Raw genomic sequence first — 18,182 nt, forward strand, 5'->3', positions numbered from 1 at the left:
TATAAAAAAGTGACCGAACCAAAATTTTGTACGACTACAAATTAAACCTATGTTGCCTTATTATATTATAGTATAGATATAGCACAAGATATAGCTCACTATTGGATTTGCTCTAAGGCGTAATCCAGAGACACGGACCAAAGGCGAAAGGACCAAGCGACCCCTTAAGAATTAAATAAACAGACCATTCCGCTCTTCCGCCACATGTAATTTCCGTGCCTGCTGGGCTGGCCCAGGTTGGTTGCCTTAATATTTAATACCGGCGTAATTTTGTCTTCTACTCTCGCCGGTTACATCTCTCTCTCCACTGTTTCACTCACATCTCTCTCTCTATATATACCGCAGCATCTTCTTCACTGATTCGTGGATCATCTACCTTGTCTTGGTAACTCTTCTCTACTCACTTTATACATTTCCTTTTACTTGCATTATCAATTAGGTTATCTTATCTATTTTAACAAAATGTATGTGTTTATTGTTTTAATTTTACTTGTTTACTGATTAATTGTGATAATGCTCTAACCTAGGGTTTGATTTTTGTACTCTACTCGATTAGTGAACTTAAAAGTACACAGTTGTGAGAATTTGTGGGAACTTTACTGTCACGTGTTTTACCTTCTATAGGTTGTGATTTGAACTTTGTTATTTTGCGCAATAGATCTCTATTCGGTGTATTGCTTTACACGATCCGTTAGTTTGATAGTACTAGTAGGATTGATTGATTCGCAAAGCTCAAGTTGCTAGAAGCTTTAGTTTGGAGTGGTTTCAGTGTTACTCTTTTAGAGAAGAGGTTTATCGAATCACGATTAAGTAAAAAATGTAAGGGAGAATGTCATTGAGTAATGTTATTAAAATTTGTTGTCGGAAATAGTAGGTTATGATTCAGCGGGAGTCAATTTTTACTTGGAGGATATACGTACGTAGTTAAAATACATTTGAGGAAATGTGATGGAAGTGATTGAGATCTGTAACCTTTTGATGTTTGTTGCAACTAACGGTTACTTGAATGACAGTAAAATGTTTTGGTCTTGATAATTATGTTTTTTAAGTAATGCATGATCATATGGCCTTCTTTGGTTATTTTCCGTGGTTTGAGTTGGCTAACATTGTGTATTAAAGATAATTAAGATACCAAGGCTATGGAAATGGACTACATCAGTGATGAGACGCTGATTACATACGTTAATTGTTATAGATACTGTATTGCAGCTTCTGTTTTATAATTCTCAGCAAATTAATTTGTTCAGTTTTGAAGCGTCATTATATTCCCCATGTTAAATTAGTATTTACATGATAGACCAGTGGTTGCTAGAATAGATAAAGATCAGCTGTGCCAGGTCTTTTTGGTTTAAGCTCATCTTGGTCCTTCAGTATGCAGTTTGACTAACCTTTATGCATCCCTAGTTTGGTTACATAAGTTTAATTTTATCTGTTGGATCATAATGCTTGCTGCAATTTAATTTAAGTATGTAACATTTCAGCTGATCTTATGACAAGTTTAATTTGTCTTTTTGTTTGCTGATTCAGTCTGAAGGTTCTTGATGGTTTGGACTCTATTCTTATACTGATAATATCTTCTTTTTTTTTTTAATGCATTTTATTCTTAAACCCCGTAGTGATGTCAGTAAACACTCTAACCGACCTCATTATGCTATCTGAATCTGAGAAGAACATTGAGAAATCCACTAATGGGGGTTTTCACAAGCCTCAAATTGAACACAATGAGGGAAATTATGAAGAGAAAAAGAAATCCGCTTGTCCCTTGGTCGAAACATCTCCCAATGGAAATGGCACAGAGGCAGCCATTGCAGAAGTGGAATACATTGAATCTGAGAATTTGGAAGATGTTGAAGATCTCAATACAAATATTGAGGCAAGGGTGAATTTTAACATTTAATCTTATGTATCTGCTAATCAACTCTTTTGCCATATAAAACTATTATCGGGTTTAAAATACTTATAGGTCCTTGTTTGTTTTCCAGATTCTCAAAGGTGAGCTAGAGTCAAAAGACTGGGTTGTCGTTTGTGGGGCACTCAATAACGTACGGCGGTTATCACTGTTCCACAAGGAATTGCTGTGCGACATGCTGTAAGTTACATTTGTCTTCTTATATATTGATGCAAATATTTGTAGTTCAGATGTCTCTGTAAGTCATGGTTGAGTAGAATGTTCTCTTCACGTATAGGGAGAATGTGGTGTCACTTGTTGTGAAATCCTTGAAGAACCCAAGAAGTGCCGTCTGCAAAACTGCAGTTATGACTTCAGCGGACATTTTTAAGGCATATAATGATCGCATCATTGATTCGCTGGATCCACTGGTAACTAACACGTCTGACAATTTCTTATTACGTCATCAACGTGATTGCCATACACTTTAAAGTGTTAATATTGTTAATATTCTTGTTCAGCTGGTCCAACTTCTTCTCAAGTCTTCACAAGACAAACGATTCGTATGTGAGGCAGCTGAAAAATCTTTAATAGCCATGACTACCTGGGTCTCGCCAGTATTGTTGTTACCCAAGTTGCAAATTTATCTTAAGCACAAAAATCCTCGTATTCGAGCAAAGGCGTCAATGTGCTTTTGTCGCAGTTCACTACGACTGGTAAGAAATATAGGGGTCGTTTGGCTTAGTTTAAAAGAAGTACTTGTTGCTTATAAGTGAGAAGTTACTTATAATTTATGTTATTTGGATAAAGTTTTTAGTATTTACAACTTATTAGGTAATAAATTGTTAATATAATATTAGAATATTATAAATTATCTTTTATAGTGATCCTATACATTTTTGTGAAGTCAAGTTTCAAAAATAAAAACAAGTCACTAAAAGAAGTTAGGATTTTCAACTTCTTAGATTCTGACTTATAATTCAGAAGCTGAGTTTTTCCAAGTCCAGCCAAACAAACACATAATTTTTTAAAAACTATGTGATAAAGAATGGTCAGAGACATTGAATTTTTCTACTTATTTGATGTTTTTATTATATATGTAACAAATAGTACCAACTGTAATTGTTAGAACTTGCACATGATTCAGGTTTTCTCCGTCAACCAAGATGAACAGTTATGCCTTAAATACTGTAGGCCTTCTGGTCTCTTATTTTCCTTCATTTCTATTTCTCCTTCACTGGTATATGCCCTTTGTTTTTTCCATCAGATGCAAAAAAAAATCACCAGACAAATAGCTTAAATAAATACAGGAGAACTGAATAAATATTCTTGATAACCAAATGATGCAGTTTGCTATGTCTCCGCTAATTGTTTTTGTGTTGATAAAATGATATAGTTGTGGAATTAATTATTAACCTGTTGCTATGTAATTGGTCCTGAAAGCCAGCTTCATATAATATGATCATGTATCAAACTGTCAAGCTGACTTCTAATTTGACACTCCTTTTTCTATTCAAAGATCAGCCCTTTGTCTCTGTGTTTTCTTTTCCGTGTTAGTCTTTCCTCCGGATGATTCTCCTAATATGGATAAAATTATTTGAACTGCTGATTAAAATTAAATTCTCATGTATCATGGCATTTTACGGTATTTTATAGTATATCAGTATCTTCTTGTTCTTTTAGAGCGGTAAGCATGATGTATTGATTCAAGGCATGTCTATAGGGTTTTGATGGAATGGAGAAATATGGGATTGACAAATTGATCCATACAGCAGCATCACAGCTCAGTGACCAGCTTCCCGAGTCCAGGGAAGCTGCTCGAACCCTTCTGTTGGAGTTGCAGAGTGCTTATGAGAAATCACAAATCTCATTAGCAGCTACTGTCTCTGAGAACCAAGAAAAGAATTCTTGGGAGCAGTTCTGCCAGTCAAACCTTTCCATCTTAAGTGCTCAATCTGTCCTTCGGGCGACCAATGTTGCAAGGGAGGGACTTGCTACGGGTACCTAGCAAGTATGCAACTTTTATCAAATTATAGTGGTTATTATCTCCTTTTGCTTCATTAGCTTTTACTTGTATATACTGTGAAGTATTGAGATGTCTGAGAGGCTGTTGAAGCATGTTGTTCAGCTATACATTCCTCGCTGGTTGAGTTTGATATATACACAATCTTATGTTTGTTAAAATGCGGGTGGTTAAAGGTATTCTGACTTTGTCTGAAAGGCTTCAGATACTTTGTCAAAGTTTTTCAAATCTGCTCGAGGTCAGATCTAGTGCTCGACCAGAGCTTAACATGGTTTAGTTACTGCTATAGTAAATTAAGGTGCTATAGATCCTAAGTTGAGGCTCTGGTCTTAATTCTTCTCGGATTCTTGGTAATACTACTTAGAGCATCTCCAAGAGGCTCTTCATTTAGGCTCCTAACTTGAGATTTGAGGGAGAAGAAAAATGTTGCTCCAAGAGACTCTTAGTGGCTCTTTAAATCACTAAGAGCCTCTTGTTTCTCTCTCCTCTCTCCTCAAAGTTAAGAGCCACCACATTGCTCTTAACTTATTTTTTCACAATAAAAAAATTCTTCCCTTCAATCCACCTTCATCTTTCCCTCTCTTTTGTTATAGTGGAGCCCAATATATGAATAAAGTATGAAATAGAGAAGAGATATAGAGAGTATTGTTGGAGTTTACACTCTTAACTTTGTCTTAAATTGCTAAGAGTCACATTTTTTATATTATAATTAGGAGCTTCTTGGAGATGCTCTTAATAGCTGTACGGGATACGGCCATATTTGTAATGTAGGCGTGGAAGAGATTATGAGTACTTTTGATTCTTGTAACATGATCATCAGAGCATGTCCCATTCTAATCTTGAAAAAGATGAACATACTGCTATAATACTAAAACAAGTACTGTACATCTCATTGCTCAAACAGATTTTAAAATATTGTCAAATAGATGCAAAATTAACTAAATGTACAACATATGGCATCTAAGAAACCAAATTAAACTTAGTTTACATATCACCTATCATGAACTAAAACATCTGATTGATTTTAAAACCGAAACCGCAATATTATAAATCGAAACCGAAACCACACAAACGGTTTTTAGTTTGATTTTGGTTTTTGATTTTAGAAACCATATTATTACGATTACGGTTTGGTATTGAGTCGAAATTGAACCAAACCACGCTCATCCTTAACAACAGCAGATCTGAAGCTAATCATTTAGCACCAGTTGTAGAAACTTGAATGCGAAATGTCATAAAGTTTGCGGGCCCTTTATACATTTGCGTTAGCACCAGTTGTAGAAACTTGAATGCGAAATGTCATAAAGTTTGCGGGCCCTTTATACATTTGCGTGTTTAAACTGTGTACGTATAATTCAGGAGGTGTTTCCGGTGTGTGCTCAAAATCAATAAGTTACAAAAGTGGTTGTTAGAGCATCTCCAAGAGACTCTTTATTTAGGTTATTTAGGCTTCTAACTTGAGATTTCAGGAGGGAGAGGAAAAATGTTGCTCCAAGAGACTCTTAAGTGGCTCTTAAATCTTAAGAGCCTCTTGTTTCTCTCTCCTCTTTCCTCAAAGTTAAGAGCCACCATGGCTCCTAACTTATTTTTTTACAATAAAATTTTTTTTCCCTCCAATTTATCTCCATCTTTCACTCTCTTTTGTTGTAGTGGAGCCCAATATATGAATAAAATATTAAATAGAGAAGAGATGGAGAGAGTATTGTTGGAGTTTACACTCTTAACTTTGTTCTAAATTGCTAAGAGCCACATTTTTTATATTATATTTAGGAACCAACAAAGAGGCTCTTGGAGATGCTATTAGTCCACTAGAAAATCCGTAGTTCATTTACCTCCATTTTTATCTCACATTAGACACTGCCGTATTTCCAAATCTCATTATTTCATTAAACTCAGATAAAACTCAAGTTGAGATTTGCAGAGAGCTAAAAATGAGTTCAAAGAGTGATAACAGATCCTCGTCTTCGCCTCCTCATGTCGTGCTGTTCCCTTTCATGGCAAAAGGCCACACCATACCCACAATCCACTTGGCTCTTCTATTCCTTCGGCACGGCGCCAGAGTCACATTCTTCACCACCCCTTCTAACCGCCCCTTCATCTCCGAACATCTCGGCGCCACCGCGGCCGACATTGTTGATCTCCCTTTCCCTCGAGTTCCCGGCATCCCTGCCGGCGTGGAGAGCACCGACAAGCTCCCGTCGCGGTCCCTGCTTCTCCCGTTCCTCACTTGCACTCCGCTGATGAAACCCAACTTTGAAGGGGCTCTAGAAGCGCTTCCGGATGTCACGTTCATGGTGACGGACTTGTTTCTTGGGTGGACGCTAGATTCGGCTTCGAAGCTTGGGATCCCTCGGCTCTCTTTCGGCGGGTGGAATGTGTTCACCACGGTGATTTATGATGAACTTGTGCTTAGAGGACATCATGTACTTTTAGAGGCGAAAGGTGAAGAGGTGTTTCACCATCCGCATTTTGGTTCGATTGAGCTGACAGTAAAGCATTTTGAGCCTCATCTTGTTTGCTCAGAATTTTTCGTGGAACAGCTTGAAGCTACGTCAAGAAGCTATGGGACTATAGTTAACAGCTTTGACGAGCTGGAGCCGAGGTTTTTGGAGTTCTGGAACAGAGATTGTAAGCCCAGAGCTTGGTGTGTTGGTCCGTTATGTCTGGCTGAGGCACCAGTAAGAGAAGCGGTGAGCCATGAGGGGTATAAATGGATGGAATGGCTAGACGAGAAGAAAGAGACCCCGGTTCTTTACGTGGCGTTTGGGTCTCAAGCGGAGGTATTGGAGGAGCAGATTGAGGAGATTAAGATTGGGCTAGAAAGGTCAGGAGTTAGTTTTTTGTGGGTGGTGGGGCAGAATGAGAAATTGGATGAAGGATTTGAAGAGAGAGTGAAGGGGAGAGGACTGGTGGTCAGAGAGTGGGTTGATCAGAGGAGGATTCTGGGGCACGAGAGTGTGAAGGGGTTTATGAGTCACTGTGGGTGGAACTCAGTGACCGAGAGTATATGTGCCAAGGTTCCTATTCTGGCTTGGCCAATGGGGGCAGATCAGCCGCTGAACGCGATCATTGTGGTGGATGAGATCAAGGTAGGGTTGATGGTGGAGACTTGTGATGGAAGCATGAGAGGGTTTGTCAAGGGGGAAGGTTTGGAGAGAATGGTGAGAGAGTTGATGGAGGGAGAGAGAGGGGAGATTGTGAGGAAAAGAGTGGAGGAAGTGGGGGAGTTGGCGATCAAGGCAGTGGAAGAAGGAGGTTCTTCTTGGGTAAACATGAGTGAGCTCATTGCACAAATGCATGTCCGCAAAGATTCATAAGGAACAATCTTCAGTAGGCAAATGTTTAACAGAGACATAAGAGCAACTCGGAGGGCAATATGTATAATAGTTGGCTATTTTATTGCCTATATTGAATATGTAAATTTTTTGCTAAGGGTTCTAATGATTACTCCAATGAGATTATCTATATTCATGCTTATGTAAATTTATACCTAAAGTCTTTCTTGGATCGACAAATATAGCTAACCAGACATGGTTGGCTATATTTTTTGCTAAGGTGAGGGCGGGTTGGAGTTCCAATTCTTTTACATAATCTTTAAAAGTGATACGTAGATTTCAAATAAGCGTCACCTAGATAATTTTAACTAAAGACTTTTATCATTGGAGATGCTCTAAAACGCTTAAATATTCGAACTCAACTTAAAAGTTAAAGTATAAGTACTCCTTTATATTTCCAACACCTCAAATAAGTTATATACTGCAAATCTGCAATACATATCAATCATTTTATCATGGATGATGGATATCGGTAATAATATAATTTAGGGAATTGATAAATAAGCTCCAAATTTTACTATTTAAGCTCCAATTCTACTTTTTTCATGCATTATCACCTACAATATGATTGAAACATGTGGAAAAAGTATGGTAATTATGGTATAAATTTTAAAATTGGAGCTTAAATAGTAAAATATGGAGCTTATTTATCAATTCCCATAATTTATACCGAATATAAGGACTCGTGTATGCACTGCTCGCTACGACTAACAGGGCAGTCTAATAATGTTTGGTGCGGTTCGATAACTAAAAATGATGCTTCCTAAACGTTTTGCAATAATAAAATTCAATTTATCTATATAAGAAACAGTTTGTAACCCATATGTATAGGAGGTTTTCTCAAATCAGTTTATATCTTTTCCCACTTTACAACGCTGTCTTTCAATATGGGTCGTATTGTAAAGCATACACTGACTTCCGTTATTTGGGCAAATATGGGGGATTGAGTGTGCAAAATCTATATAACCGATGTTCGGTCGGTCATCGTTTCGATTAAGCGTTAACAAGTGGAAAAATCGTTTTTTCCAAAAATCAGTCAAAAAACGATAAAATCGGAATAAGTTGGTAAATTTAAAAAAATTAAAAAAACAAAGTAAAAAATTTTAAACTGTAAATTTAATTTCAAATAAAACAAAAGGCGTGAAAATGGAAAATCACAAAGTTAAAGTTGTTGGTTTTTTTACCTTTCACTCTTTCAATATTAGCCCCTAAACTCTAATTACATAAATCTGCAATATCTTCACTCAAAAATTTAGTCAAATTCATGCTTATATATGAGATGACTAGACTTGTATATGTATATATAGGCATGTTAATAAATTATCGTAATTCTTTTTGCAATTGTTTTAATAAATTTCAAAAATTTGCAATCTTGTAAAAATTAACAATCTTTTTTAAATAATTATTTAAATTTCAAACCTTATTGTTCTAAAAAGATCTTTTTATTCTCTACAACTTTCGTTTTTTAAGTTTTTCCGAAAAGTATCGTTTAGATGGACAAAAAATTTAAATACATTTTAATTAAATATAATAAAATTTTTTAAAATATCCCTGATAATTTTAACAATATCGGTTATAAATGCTTCTTACATTTTACAAAAATGAGTCAAGAAAAGTCGGCCTTTTGACCTAAGAAAGGCTTAAAGAAGAGTTTTCTCACCAACTCAAGAAAGGTTCAATCATCAGAAATGGTTCGAGAACCAGGAGTCTTTTTGGCTCATGGGTGATTTAACATTTATGTTCAAATCATTCGGTTGGGAGATAGGAGCCACCGACATATGAACTCGAATATGCATGTGACAAGTATAAACCACACATGACGATTTTCCCCAGACCACATATCAATAATGCATATTTTAGTTAACCAATATTTTATACTATTTTAGCATGCAAACACCGACGAAGATCTCCGCAAATGTGGAAAGAGAATCCGGTGGTTTGACATTGATGTTTGAAATCATTTGTTAGTAATCAGAAAATCTCCACCAGATAATATATGATATTTTAAGTTATTATCTTAAAATATATGCACAAAAATTCACATGCTTATTCTCTAAAATTAGGGATCTATTTGTCATTCTTCTATTTCATTCTTGCTAAATAGATATTTCCTTACCCATTTCTCATTTGATTTTTAATGATTAAATATTTTAACTTTCATCTTTTGCGCATTCTTATTCACGATTTTTCATATTTTTATTTTAAAATTTTGAATTTAATATTATAATAATAATACTCCCTCTATCCCTCTCATTTCTTTACACTTTTTTACATTGCTCGACACGCATTTTAAGGCGCATATAAAACATAGTTCCATAACTTTTTTTTCGATTTTTCCTTTTTTGTATAAAAGTTTGGATACTAAATTTTTATTCAGAAGGAAAAAAAAATTCAAAATAATTTATCAAACTATATTTTATGACAGCATTAATGCATGTCGAGATCTCATCCCAATGTAAACAATTGAGGGGGACAAAGGGAGTAGTATACAGGAAATTGTAGTTGTCAATACAGTTGCTGGAGATCAGTAGCCGGGGACCGGGAGTACCCCCAGAAAAAAGGAAACTTTCCTCTCCACAGCCATTTCTGGACAACAATGGGTGAGAGCATTTATAATGGTGTAGATTACGTTATCTCTGGATCCAATGGCTTGACAAACGACAGACTGCTGTCTACTGTCCTCCCACACTTATTTGCTGTCAAATTAATATTTTCAACTACATTTCTGAACCTGAAGCTTGGTATCTTCAGTATGTTGCATTGTATACGCTCGCTCCATCAGTCAAGCGACCTTCCTCATCTTCATCCTCCATTCAAACTTGGACAGGTCTTTTCGACCACAAGCTATTTTTCATGGCTACTATTTATCTAGATATCATCTGTTTATCCCCCAACTTCTCTAGAACATTTTACTTGTGCTGTGGATGAATCGTGTACGTATATTTCAGTTGTAGTGGTATGGTACAATAACAATACGATCCTGTAAGTCCTTCCCCAACGTCACGAGATCTTGGAAGAATTATTCACTTAATATGGTATCAGAGACTCGGGATTGACTCCCTTCCTTCTCCCGATACCTTAAACTTTTGGGAGAATTAGTTGTCACCACCTGATATCAGAGACACGAGTTCGACTCTCTCCCTTCTCCCAATACTTAAAACTTTGGGAGAATTGATCACTAGACCATCTTCAGTATTAAGCTCTTTAGACAAACTCTTAACTTTAATTTTGAAGAGTAAGTCAAGAATTAGTACTCCAATGGACTCGTCGAAACTCTTTAAAAGTTTAAGAGTTTAGTCTCTTTATTCTATTTTAAAGAGCATTTCTTAATTTTTTTTATGAATATAATATTAATTTTCTTTCAATCTTTCCTCTCTTTTAGTTAATTTTTCCCTCTCATGAATACAGAGCTAAGTAAAAAATAGCATTGCAGTACTCGTATTAACTCACTAAGAACTACTATATTTTATTTTAGGAAATGATTTAGGAGCACCATCGGAGATACTCTCGGCATGGTATCATAGACTCGGGAACAATTATGAAGATGACACTGCCGTCCAAATTAACTAGCACACCTAACTTCATTAATAAACAAAGCTGCATGATGTGTATAAATACCTCTGATCATCATTCCAACTCATGCACCATACAAGAGTGTAAAAGAAAATGAGTTCAAACATTGTTAACAATAATGGTTCCTCCTCTCCTCCTCACATTGTGTTGTTCCCTTTCATGTCGAAAGGCCACACCATTTCCAGCCTACACTTAGCTCTTGTCTTCCACCGCCATGGTGCTAATGTTACAATCTTTACCACCCCCGCCAACCGCCCCTTCATGTCCAAATTTCTCTCCAATCCCTCCATTAACTTGATTGATCTTCCTTTTCCCAAAATTCCTGACGTGCCTCCAGGCGTCGAGAGCACGGATGAACTTCCTTCCATGTCTCTGCTCTTCCCCTTTATGAACTCCACTAAACTAATGCAAGCCGATTTTGAGGGAGCACTCAAAACCTTACCAACTGTCACTTTTATGGTGACTGACATGTTTCTTGGTTGGACACTTAATTCGGCTTCTAAGTTTGGTATCCCCCGCCTAGCTTTTGCTGGTATAAATGGATTCGCGACTATGATTATTGAATATCTTATATTGAAACGTCCTGAGCTTCTTTTAGAGAAGAGATTTGATGAAGGATTTGAACATCCAAGTTTTCCATCAATGAAGCTCACAAAAAATCATTTTGATCTCCATCTGTTTTGTTCCAAAATTATTGCAGATGAAATTAGTGCTACACCTAAAAGCTATGGTGTTATAGTTAATAGCTTTAGTGAACTGGAGCCTAGGCTCTTGGAGGTCTGGAATAAAGAGTGCAAGCCTAAGATATGGTGCATTGGTCCTCTGAGCATGGCCAAGCCACCCTCAAGAGAATTGGTCAACCAAGAAGCGCGGCCATGGATGAAGTGGCTAGACACTAAGAAAGGAAGCTCTGTTCTTTATGTTGCTTTTGGTACTCAGGCTGAGCTTTCCAAGGAACAGATTGAAGAGATTAAGATCGGGCTAGAACGTTCACAAGTTAATTTTCTGTGGGTACTGAGGAAATGTGAAAACATAGATGAAGGGTTTGAGGAGAGAATTAAAGGGAGGGGAATGGTGGTGAAGGAATGGGCTGATCAGAGGGAGATTCTGGGGCATGAGAGTGTGAAAGGGTTTTTGAGCCACTGTGGATGGAACTCAGTGACCGAGAGTATATGTGCAGAGGTTCCTATTCTGGCTTGGCCTTTGGGAGCAGAACAACCATTGAACGCGATGATGATTGTGGATGAGATCAAGGTAGGGTTGATGGTGGAGACTTGTGATGGTAGTATGAGAGGTTTTGTCAAGGCAGAAGGTTTGGAGAGGATGGTGAGGGAGTTGATGGAGGGAGAGATGGGGAAGGTTGTTAGGAAGAGAATGGAGGAAGTGGGAGAGTTGGCGATGAAGGCTATGGAAGAGGGTGGTTCTTCTTGGATTAATACGAGAGAGCTCATTCATCAGACTCGTGTACTCAGTGATACACACGCGACACTATGACTGATGATGCATTGCAGATTTGTTTTCTGTATGTCAAGAAGTTGTTCCTCAATTCAGTACTAGTGACTATTTATGTTGTAATTCTTGTTAGGTGATCTCCTTTCTATGAAGCAGATCTTGGCATCACAAGTTGAATAAATCTTTCTAGCTTTTCACATAACTTTTTAGTAAATCTTGTCTGGTCTATTTTAGACCTGGTGTCCTTTGCTGCGTACTCAATTTGCACGACTTATGAATAGTATAAGTGCTTAATCATGTTTACCTTGATTCTTTGTCATCCTAACGGGGCACCATCAGCAAAACATAGCAATCAAATAAGCGAATATAAGACTGCTCTTACTAATGTTTACTACAGGACTTGTACCTTCACTTCCTGATTCTTTTCAATTACCATATGAAATATTTTCAAATAAATTTCATATAGATTAAAATCCCGAATTTGGGGATTAACATCCCTACTGAAAAACAAATAGATCTGTAAAATACAGAAAACTGAAAAACCAGAAGTCTAGAACCCTAAAATCACATACAAACATGATTCATACTGAAACCTTTAATATCCATGCATCAATGACATGCATTTGCATTTCTCAACTATTTTATAACATGAGAGGTAGATAATTTATAATTGCAGAGAAAATAATTTCTTTCTCTACTCATTTGGCAGAAGCTAATTGTGTTAGGAAGTGTTTTGGCTATAATATCATTCCAACAAATCAGAAGACAAAACTCATGTTAGAATATGAATAAGTAGTAAAAACAAAGCAGTAGTACAGTGTATAAACCAAAGCCACATAGGACATGTCAAAAGCCCTTCCAAGATACACACACAAACACAAGCAATCCTACATAGGCCGGCTGAGGTACAATTTTTGTTTTGTTTCATGCAGACAGATTAGGACAGTTTTGCATAAACATACATAAGTTTTACTTGTTATTTTGCTTGGACATTGTATTTATAACCAGCATCAATTGGATCATGCCAAAACTGACACCTGTTAGTACCATTTCAGGGCAGAAATATAAAATCTCAACTGCAGCTGATGCTTTAAGATGTTAATCTTACTATGATTCTATGATATGCATCCAGCTTCTGTAAATAGGATAGCGGTAAAAGGTCAAAAACCATGATCATTTAATGTTGAAGTATAACTTAATAGTTTAGAAGTTCTTGTATTATCATGGTTGAAGATTATATGGATATTTTCCGGTGGTATGGAATTTTGTACCAGATACTAGTGGTTAGCATTTTCATCTTTATTGGGGGTTTTGAATGTGCTGTATCTGATGGATCCGCGTGTGTTCTTGATCTTGGATATGGAGGGTCACCATCCTTGCACAATTTAAGCAATGTGGAGGGAGATTGGGGTGGATTTTTGAACAACAATTCTTGTGCTGGACCATTTGAAGAGTATCTTTATGCATTGGCTTTGCACACAAGTCAAACCGGGGATATATTCTTGAACTCTGATGAGCAGAGTGACTGTTTGACTACAATGAATAGGCCTGGTATAGATGTTTTAGGTTGTGGGATTGAAAAACTCACAAGGGGCGGTGGTGGTTGCTCAGATTTTTCTGTTAAAGATGTCAACAATAGACTTGGAGACGACTTCCAAAGTATGAAGAAAAAATGTGAGCTTCAAGGCAAAAACCAAGATAAGTCATGTGGCTCCTGTCTGAGGAGTTGGGAAGATATTACAGGAACAGATTCTGGAAATGATGAGCCTACAGAGTCTGAATCTCTTACGTGCAGGTTTGCAGTATTAGTGTCACTAGCAAGTACTAAAATTAAAGATGAAGCATGGATTCAGAAAACATTTAGATGCCTCGTGGATCAGCATCAGGCTCCAATCACTGAAATTTCATCAGGTACAGATGCATCGTAAAATTAAAATTCATGATGTAAAAACCTTGTTCATTCTGTTTTAACTGTTTGCTCATTGCAGATTCGGCAGCACCAATTCCTAATGAGAAGAAGAAGATCAGCACACGTGAGTGGAACTTGATCAGTAATTTTCAATTTGTACTTAAATCATATGTATCCTAATTTTGCTATCTGAAAACTTGGAAAACTCCAACCTAATGCAGGTACAAGGATTTTATATGGAATAATAGCAGGAATTTTTACTTTGATCATCATCTCCATTTATATATTTTTACGAGGATGGTGTAGACCAAGAACAACAGAAATGGACGATGGTATTTATGTTGTACTATTTTGTAACATCACCAGAATCTGATGTTTAAAATGCAGATAGCTTCTGTATATATCTGAATGACATATCTCATTCACTTGGCAGCAATGAAATTTGCATTACCAAAGGACTCCGGCCACTTAAAATTTTCAATCAAGGAGGTCTATTCGGCCACTAATAATTTACACGCGAAGAACTTCATTGGAGAAGGAATAGCAGGTGAAGCATTTGCTAATATTTGCAGACTGAAGTGCAATAGTTTCGTTTACTCGTTGATCAATAATATAAATTGCTTATTAGGTAAAGTGTACAAAGGCATACTTCCAAATAAGCAACATGTCGCAATAAAGCAGATCACTGATGAGGGATATACAGAGACCTTTCTTAGAGAACTTAAGAGCTTAGCAAAGGTCAGACACCCAAACCTCGTCGCTTTGTTGGGGTATTGTAGACACAAAGATGAGTGTTTCCTCCTTTACGAACTATGTCCCAATGGAAATCTGTCACAATGGATTTTTGGTACTTTAATTTCCACCATTTTGTTTCTGTGCATTTCCTTTTATGTCCACCTATTCTGGTGTTACTGCTTGAACTGTTGCACAATGAAACAGGCAAGAATAGGAGGTTGTCTTGGGTTCGTAGGCTCGAGATTGCAGTACATTGTGCAAGAGGACTCTGGTTTCTCCATAACTACCCTAAAGGTTGCATTGTTCACCGTGATATCAAGGTTAGTCACAACATTATCACTCCCAGTTCAACACCTCAGCATATTATGTGCTACAATTGTTCCTTTCGTGTAAGACTTTACCTCATTCTGAAAAATGACTAAGAAATATTGTCATAAATCAATTATTAATTTCTTCTGGCAAATTGCAGCCAACAAATATACTCTTAGGTGCAAACTTTGAAGCCAAGCTTTCAGACTTTGGGTTGTCCAAGATCATTGATATAGGTGAAACCTACCAGAGCTCAGAAGTGAGAGGAACATTTGGTTATGTCGATCCTGAATATCAAAACACCAAAAGAGTTGATTCAGCAGGCGATGTCTATAGTTTTGGGGTAGTACTTCTGCAGATAATCTCGGGAAGAAGGGTTATAAATATGAACATGAATACACCTATGCCCCTACATAAAATGGTAAGTTTCCTCCTTTATATTATGACAAGAACACCTTCTTTTTTTCCTGTCAGTTTCCATTCATGATTGTTATCATTTTTGGTTCAGGCAAAGTCACTTACTAGGAATGACAGCATAAGAGGATTTGCAGATCCAGCGCTTGAAGGAGACTACTCCGAACAAGCTTTCAGTCTCACATTTAAATTAGCTTTATCATGCACAACACGTAAGAAAGAACGACCATCAATGGATAAAGTGATTCTTAAGCTAGAGGAAGCGCTAGACATTTCAACGGCAACTAGATCATGTACTACTCTTACCACACCAGACTGTTCTATAAGTTCTACATAGAGAATCCTAAAGCAAAGTTTGTTAATTTATTTTTTGCTAAATGAAATATATTAAAAGGCAGAAAGATACAAATCTAGGGGCATACCCCGCGAAAAATAAAATAGGATAGAAAAGGAACAGACTACTCTCCTTCAAGGACAACTACTAAAACTAGTAGGCTAAGCAATGGTCAGAATCGACTAAACAATAAAATAGATCAGCAGAGCAGCTAAAAAATAAAGCTAGAAAGAGTGGGATCAGTCTTAGCTTTGGCATGAAACGCAGTACACATGAAGAGTCTGCCACGGACTTGCTCTTGAATTAAACGAATAAGATCAGAGGAAGAAGTGTATTGTCCAGGATTATGAAATCTCAAATTCCGCTCCATTCAGATGTGATAAAAAGCAGCAGCGATGAACAAGTACACCACCTTGGTTCTAATAGCATCAGCCTGGGATAGTAAGCATCTACCATTACAAATGTCTATCCAGCTGCTACTCACCCTTATGGGACACGCATCCAACACCTTGCGAGCAAGAACAGAATAAATGGGCATGATTCTCATCCGAGTTCTGGCATAATAAACAAAAGGGCGAAGTGTGCATATTAAAATGCAGCATTCGGTCTTTTGTCAGAAGGCGCTCCTTAAGAATCAGCCACGCATAAAAAGCATATCTAGGAGTATTGAAATTGTTCCACACAAATAAAACCAGGGGGGTTTAATACGGTGGGAGCATAAGTCCGCATAAATAGTGGCAATCTTAACAGGACCCGAAACACCATTATTCCAACTGATTTTATCATGATCATAAATCCTGAGGCTACTACATTCCTGTCTAAGCTCACAAATCTGACGAAGATTACTAGCACCAAAGTCCCATTGGCCATTCAACTGAACTCTGCTAAGAGGAGACATGTTATTCAACTCAAGGTCCAAGAGGAGAGATGTGTCAAACCTGGTACTGGGCACCAGTTTATGCAACAAGGATCGTGCCAGAAAAGAAAATTCGAGTTGCTGCCAGGAGAGTACGAGATGAATTGTTTAGCCAGATCACGACTTTGAAGAATACGACGCAAAGACCACGAACATTTATACGGGATAGGCATAGTCCAGAACCCTTTGCGCTTTAGATTGTGGTGATACAACCACTCAATCCAAAGAGAGTCATCCCGGTTAATGATTCTCCAAAGCTGATACAGAATAGCAGCATTGTTCCAAACAGAAATTTTTTTAGTGCCAATGCCCCCTTCAATCTTTGGAAAACAACAATCCTTCCAAGCCACTTTAACCATGCATCTGCTAGAAAGGTTCCCCGCCCACAAGAAACGAACCAGAATACTCTGGACAGATTTGATAATACTGGAGGGAAGGAACACACACCTTGCCCAAAAGCTGTGAATAGCAAATAGAATCGCATTAATAAGCTGTAATCTACCAGCTTGGCTAATGAAGCTGGAAGTCCAAGCTTCAATACGGTTACGAATTCGAGAGATCAAAGGCTGACAGTCACGAGCCTTGAGATTTCTAGAGACTAGAGGGATTCCCAAATAAGTAACCGGCAAAGAACCTTCAACAAACCCAGAAAAACCCAACGCAACAGATTTGACCTCCATCTCCACATTACTAAAAAAACAAGTGCACTTAGAGGGACTTGGATTAAGTCCAGAAATATCAGAAAACAATTTAACCGCGTCAAGAAGCAGCGAAATGGACTCAGTATTGCCTTTACAGAACAGAAGAAGGTCGTCAGCGAAAGTAAGATGGGTGATTTTTTGTTCCGCACACCTCCAGTGGTAAGAGAAATCCCTATCAGTCATCGTATGCTTCAAGCAAACATTAAAAACTTCCATAGCAATAACAAAGAGGTATGGACTAAGGGGATCCCCCTGCTGAAGACCCGAAGAAGCTGAGAAGTAGCCTTCAAGAGAGCCATTAATCTTATTGGAGTGCATACAGGTGGTGATGCAAGACCTAACCCATGAGATGAATTTACAGGGAAAATTCATGGCCGCTAGAATTCGTAGAATGAATTCCCAATTGTTATGGGAAGAAGTTAACAACTTCTTAAATCTGTTTTCTGTTTAACAGATTCTTAGGCGGGAAAGTCTGTTTTTTCTGTTATTTCTCATTCCATTACTTTTTGCTGTATAAATGTAAACACAAAGAACTGTGATAGGTTATGAATTGAATAGATTGAATTTTCATTTTCTCATCTCATATTTCTCTC

General features: G+C 37.3%; 4 protein-coding genes across 4 annotated transcripts; all 4 read left to right on the plus strand.

Annotated features, from left to right (window-relative positions):
- The first annotated feature begins 201 nt into the window (after positions 1–201).
- LOC108211344 (uncharacterized) lies at positions 202–4,072 on the plus strand. The gene is made up of 6 exons (XM_017382917.2): positions 202–385; positions 1,617–1,873; positions 1,983–2,089; positions 2,187–2,319; positions 2,410–2,604; positions 3,612–4,072. The coding sequence occupies exons 2-6, from the start codon at positions 1,619–1,621 to the stop codon at positions 3,894–3,896; spliced, it is 975 nt and encodes a 324-aa protein (XP_017238406.1). The 5' UTR covers positions 202–385; positions 1,617–1,618; the 3' UTR covers positions 3,897–4,072.
- Positions 4,073–5,707: 1,635 nt separating this feature from the next.
- On the plus strand, positions 5,708–7,364 carry LOC108211478 (UDP-glycosyltransferase 90A1). Its single transcript, XM_017383087.2, has one exon. The coding sequence runs from the start codon at positions 5,843–5,845 to the stop codon at positions 7,226–7,228; it is 1,386 nt and encodes a 461-aa protein (XP_017238576.1). The 5' UTR covers positions 5,708–5,842; the 3' UTR covers positions 7,229–7,364.
- A 3,513-nt stretch (positions 7,365–10,877) lies between these two features.
- Positions 10,878–12,515, plus strand: LOC108211525 (UDP-glycosyltransferase 90A1). Its single transcript, XM_017383151.2, has one exon. The coding sequence runs from the start codon at positions 10,913–10,915 to the stop codon at positions 12,311–12,313; it is 1,401 nt and encodes a 466-aa protein (XP_017238640.1). The 5' UTR covers positions 10,878–10,912; the 3' UTR covers positions 12,314–12,515.
- An 835-nt stretch (positions 12,516–13,350) lies between these two features.
- On the plus strand, positions 13,351–16,032 carry LOC108212590 (probable LRR receptor-like serine/threonine-protein kinase At2g28960). The gene is made up of 8 exons (XM_017384315.2): positions 13,351–14,182; positions 14,260–14,304; positions 14,402–14,512; positions 14,614–14,727; positions 14,809–15,027; positions 15,120–15,235; positions 15,385–15,645; positions 15,733–16,032. The coding sequence occupies exons 1-8, from the start codon at positions 13,495–13,497 to the stop codon at positions 15,973–15,975; spliced, it is 1,797 nt and encodes a 598-aa protein (XP_017239804.1). The 5' UTR covers positions 13,351–13,494; the 3' UTR covers positions 15,976–16,032.
- The last annotated feature ends 2,150 nt before the right edge of the window (positions 16,033–18,182 follow it).

This window comes from Daucus carota, chromosome 3 (assembly GCF_001625215.2).
Source record: "Daucus carota subsp. sativus chromosome 3, DH1 v3.0, whole genome shotgun sequence".
Classification (NCBI taxonomy): domain Eukaryota; kingdom Viridiplantae; phylum Streptophyta; class Magnoliopsida; order Apiales; family Apiaceae; genus Daucus; species Daucus carota.

Coding starts and splice junctions, on each gene's coding strand:
- LOC108211478 (XM_017383087.2), top strand. CDS start 5,843: ATGAGTTCAAAGAGTGATAACAGATCCTCGTCTTCGCCTCCTCATGTC.
- LOC108211344 (XM_017382917.2), top strand. CDS start 1,619: ATGTCAGTAAACACTCTAACCGACCTCATTATGCTATCTGAATCTGAG. Junction 2,320..2,409: donor TTGATTCGCTGGATCCACTG/GTAACTAACACG, acceptor ATTCTTGTTCAG/CTGGTCCAACTTCTTCTCAA. Junction 2,605..3,611: donor GTCGCAGTTCACTACGACTG/GTAAGAAATATA, acceptor GCATGTCTATAG/GGTTTTGATGGAATGGAGAA.
- LOC108212590 (XM_017384315.2), top strand. CDS start 13,495: ATGGTTGAAGATTATATGGATATTTTCCGGTGGTATGGAATTTTGTAC. Junction 14,513..14,613: donor AACAACAGAAATGGACGATG/GTATTTATGTTG, acceptor TTCACTTGGCAG/CAATGAAATTTGCATTACCA. Junction 15,028..15,119: donor TCTGTCACAATGGATTTTTG/GTACTTTAATTT, acceptor ACAATGAAACAG/GCAAGAATAGGAGGTTGTCT.
- LOC108211525 (XM_017383151.2), top strand. CDS start 10,913: ATGAGTTCAAACATTGTTAACAATAATGGTTCCTCCTCTCCTCCTCAC.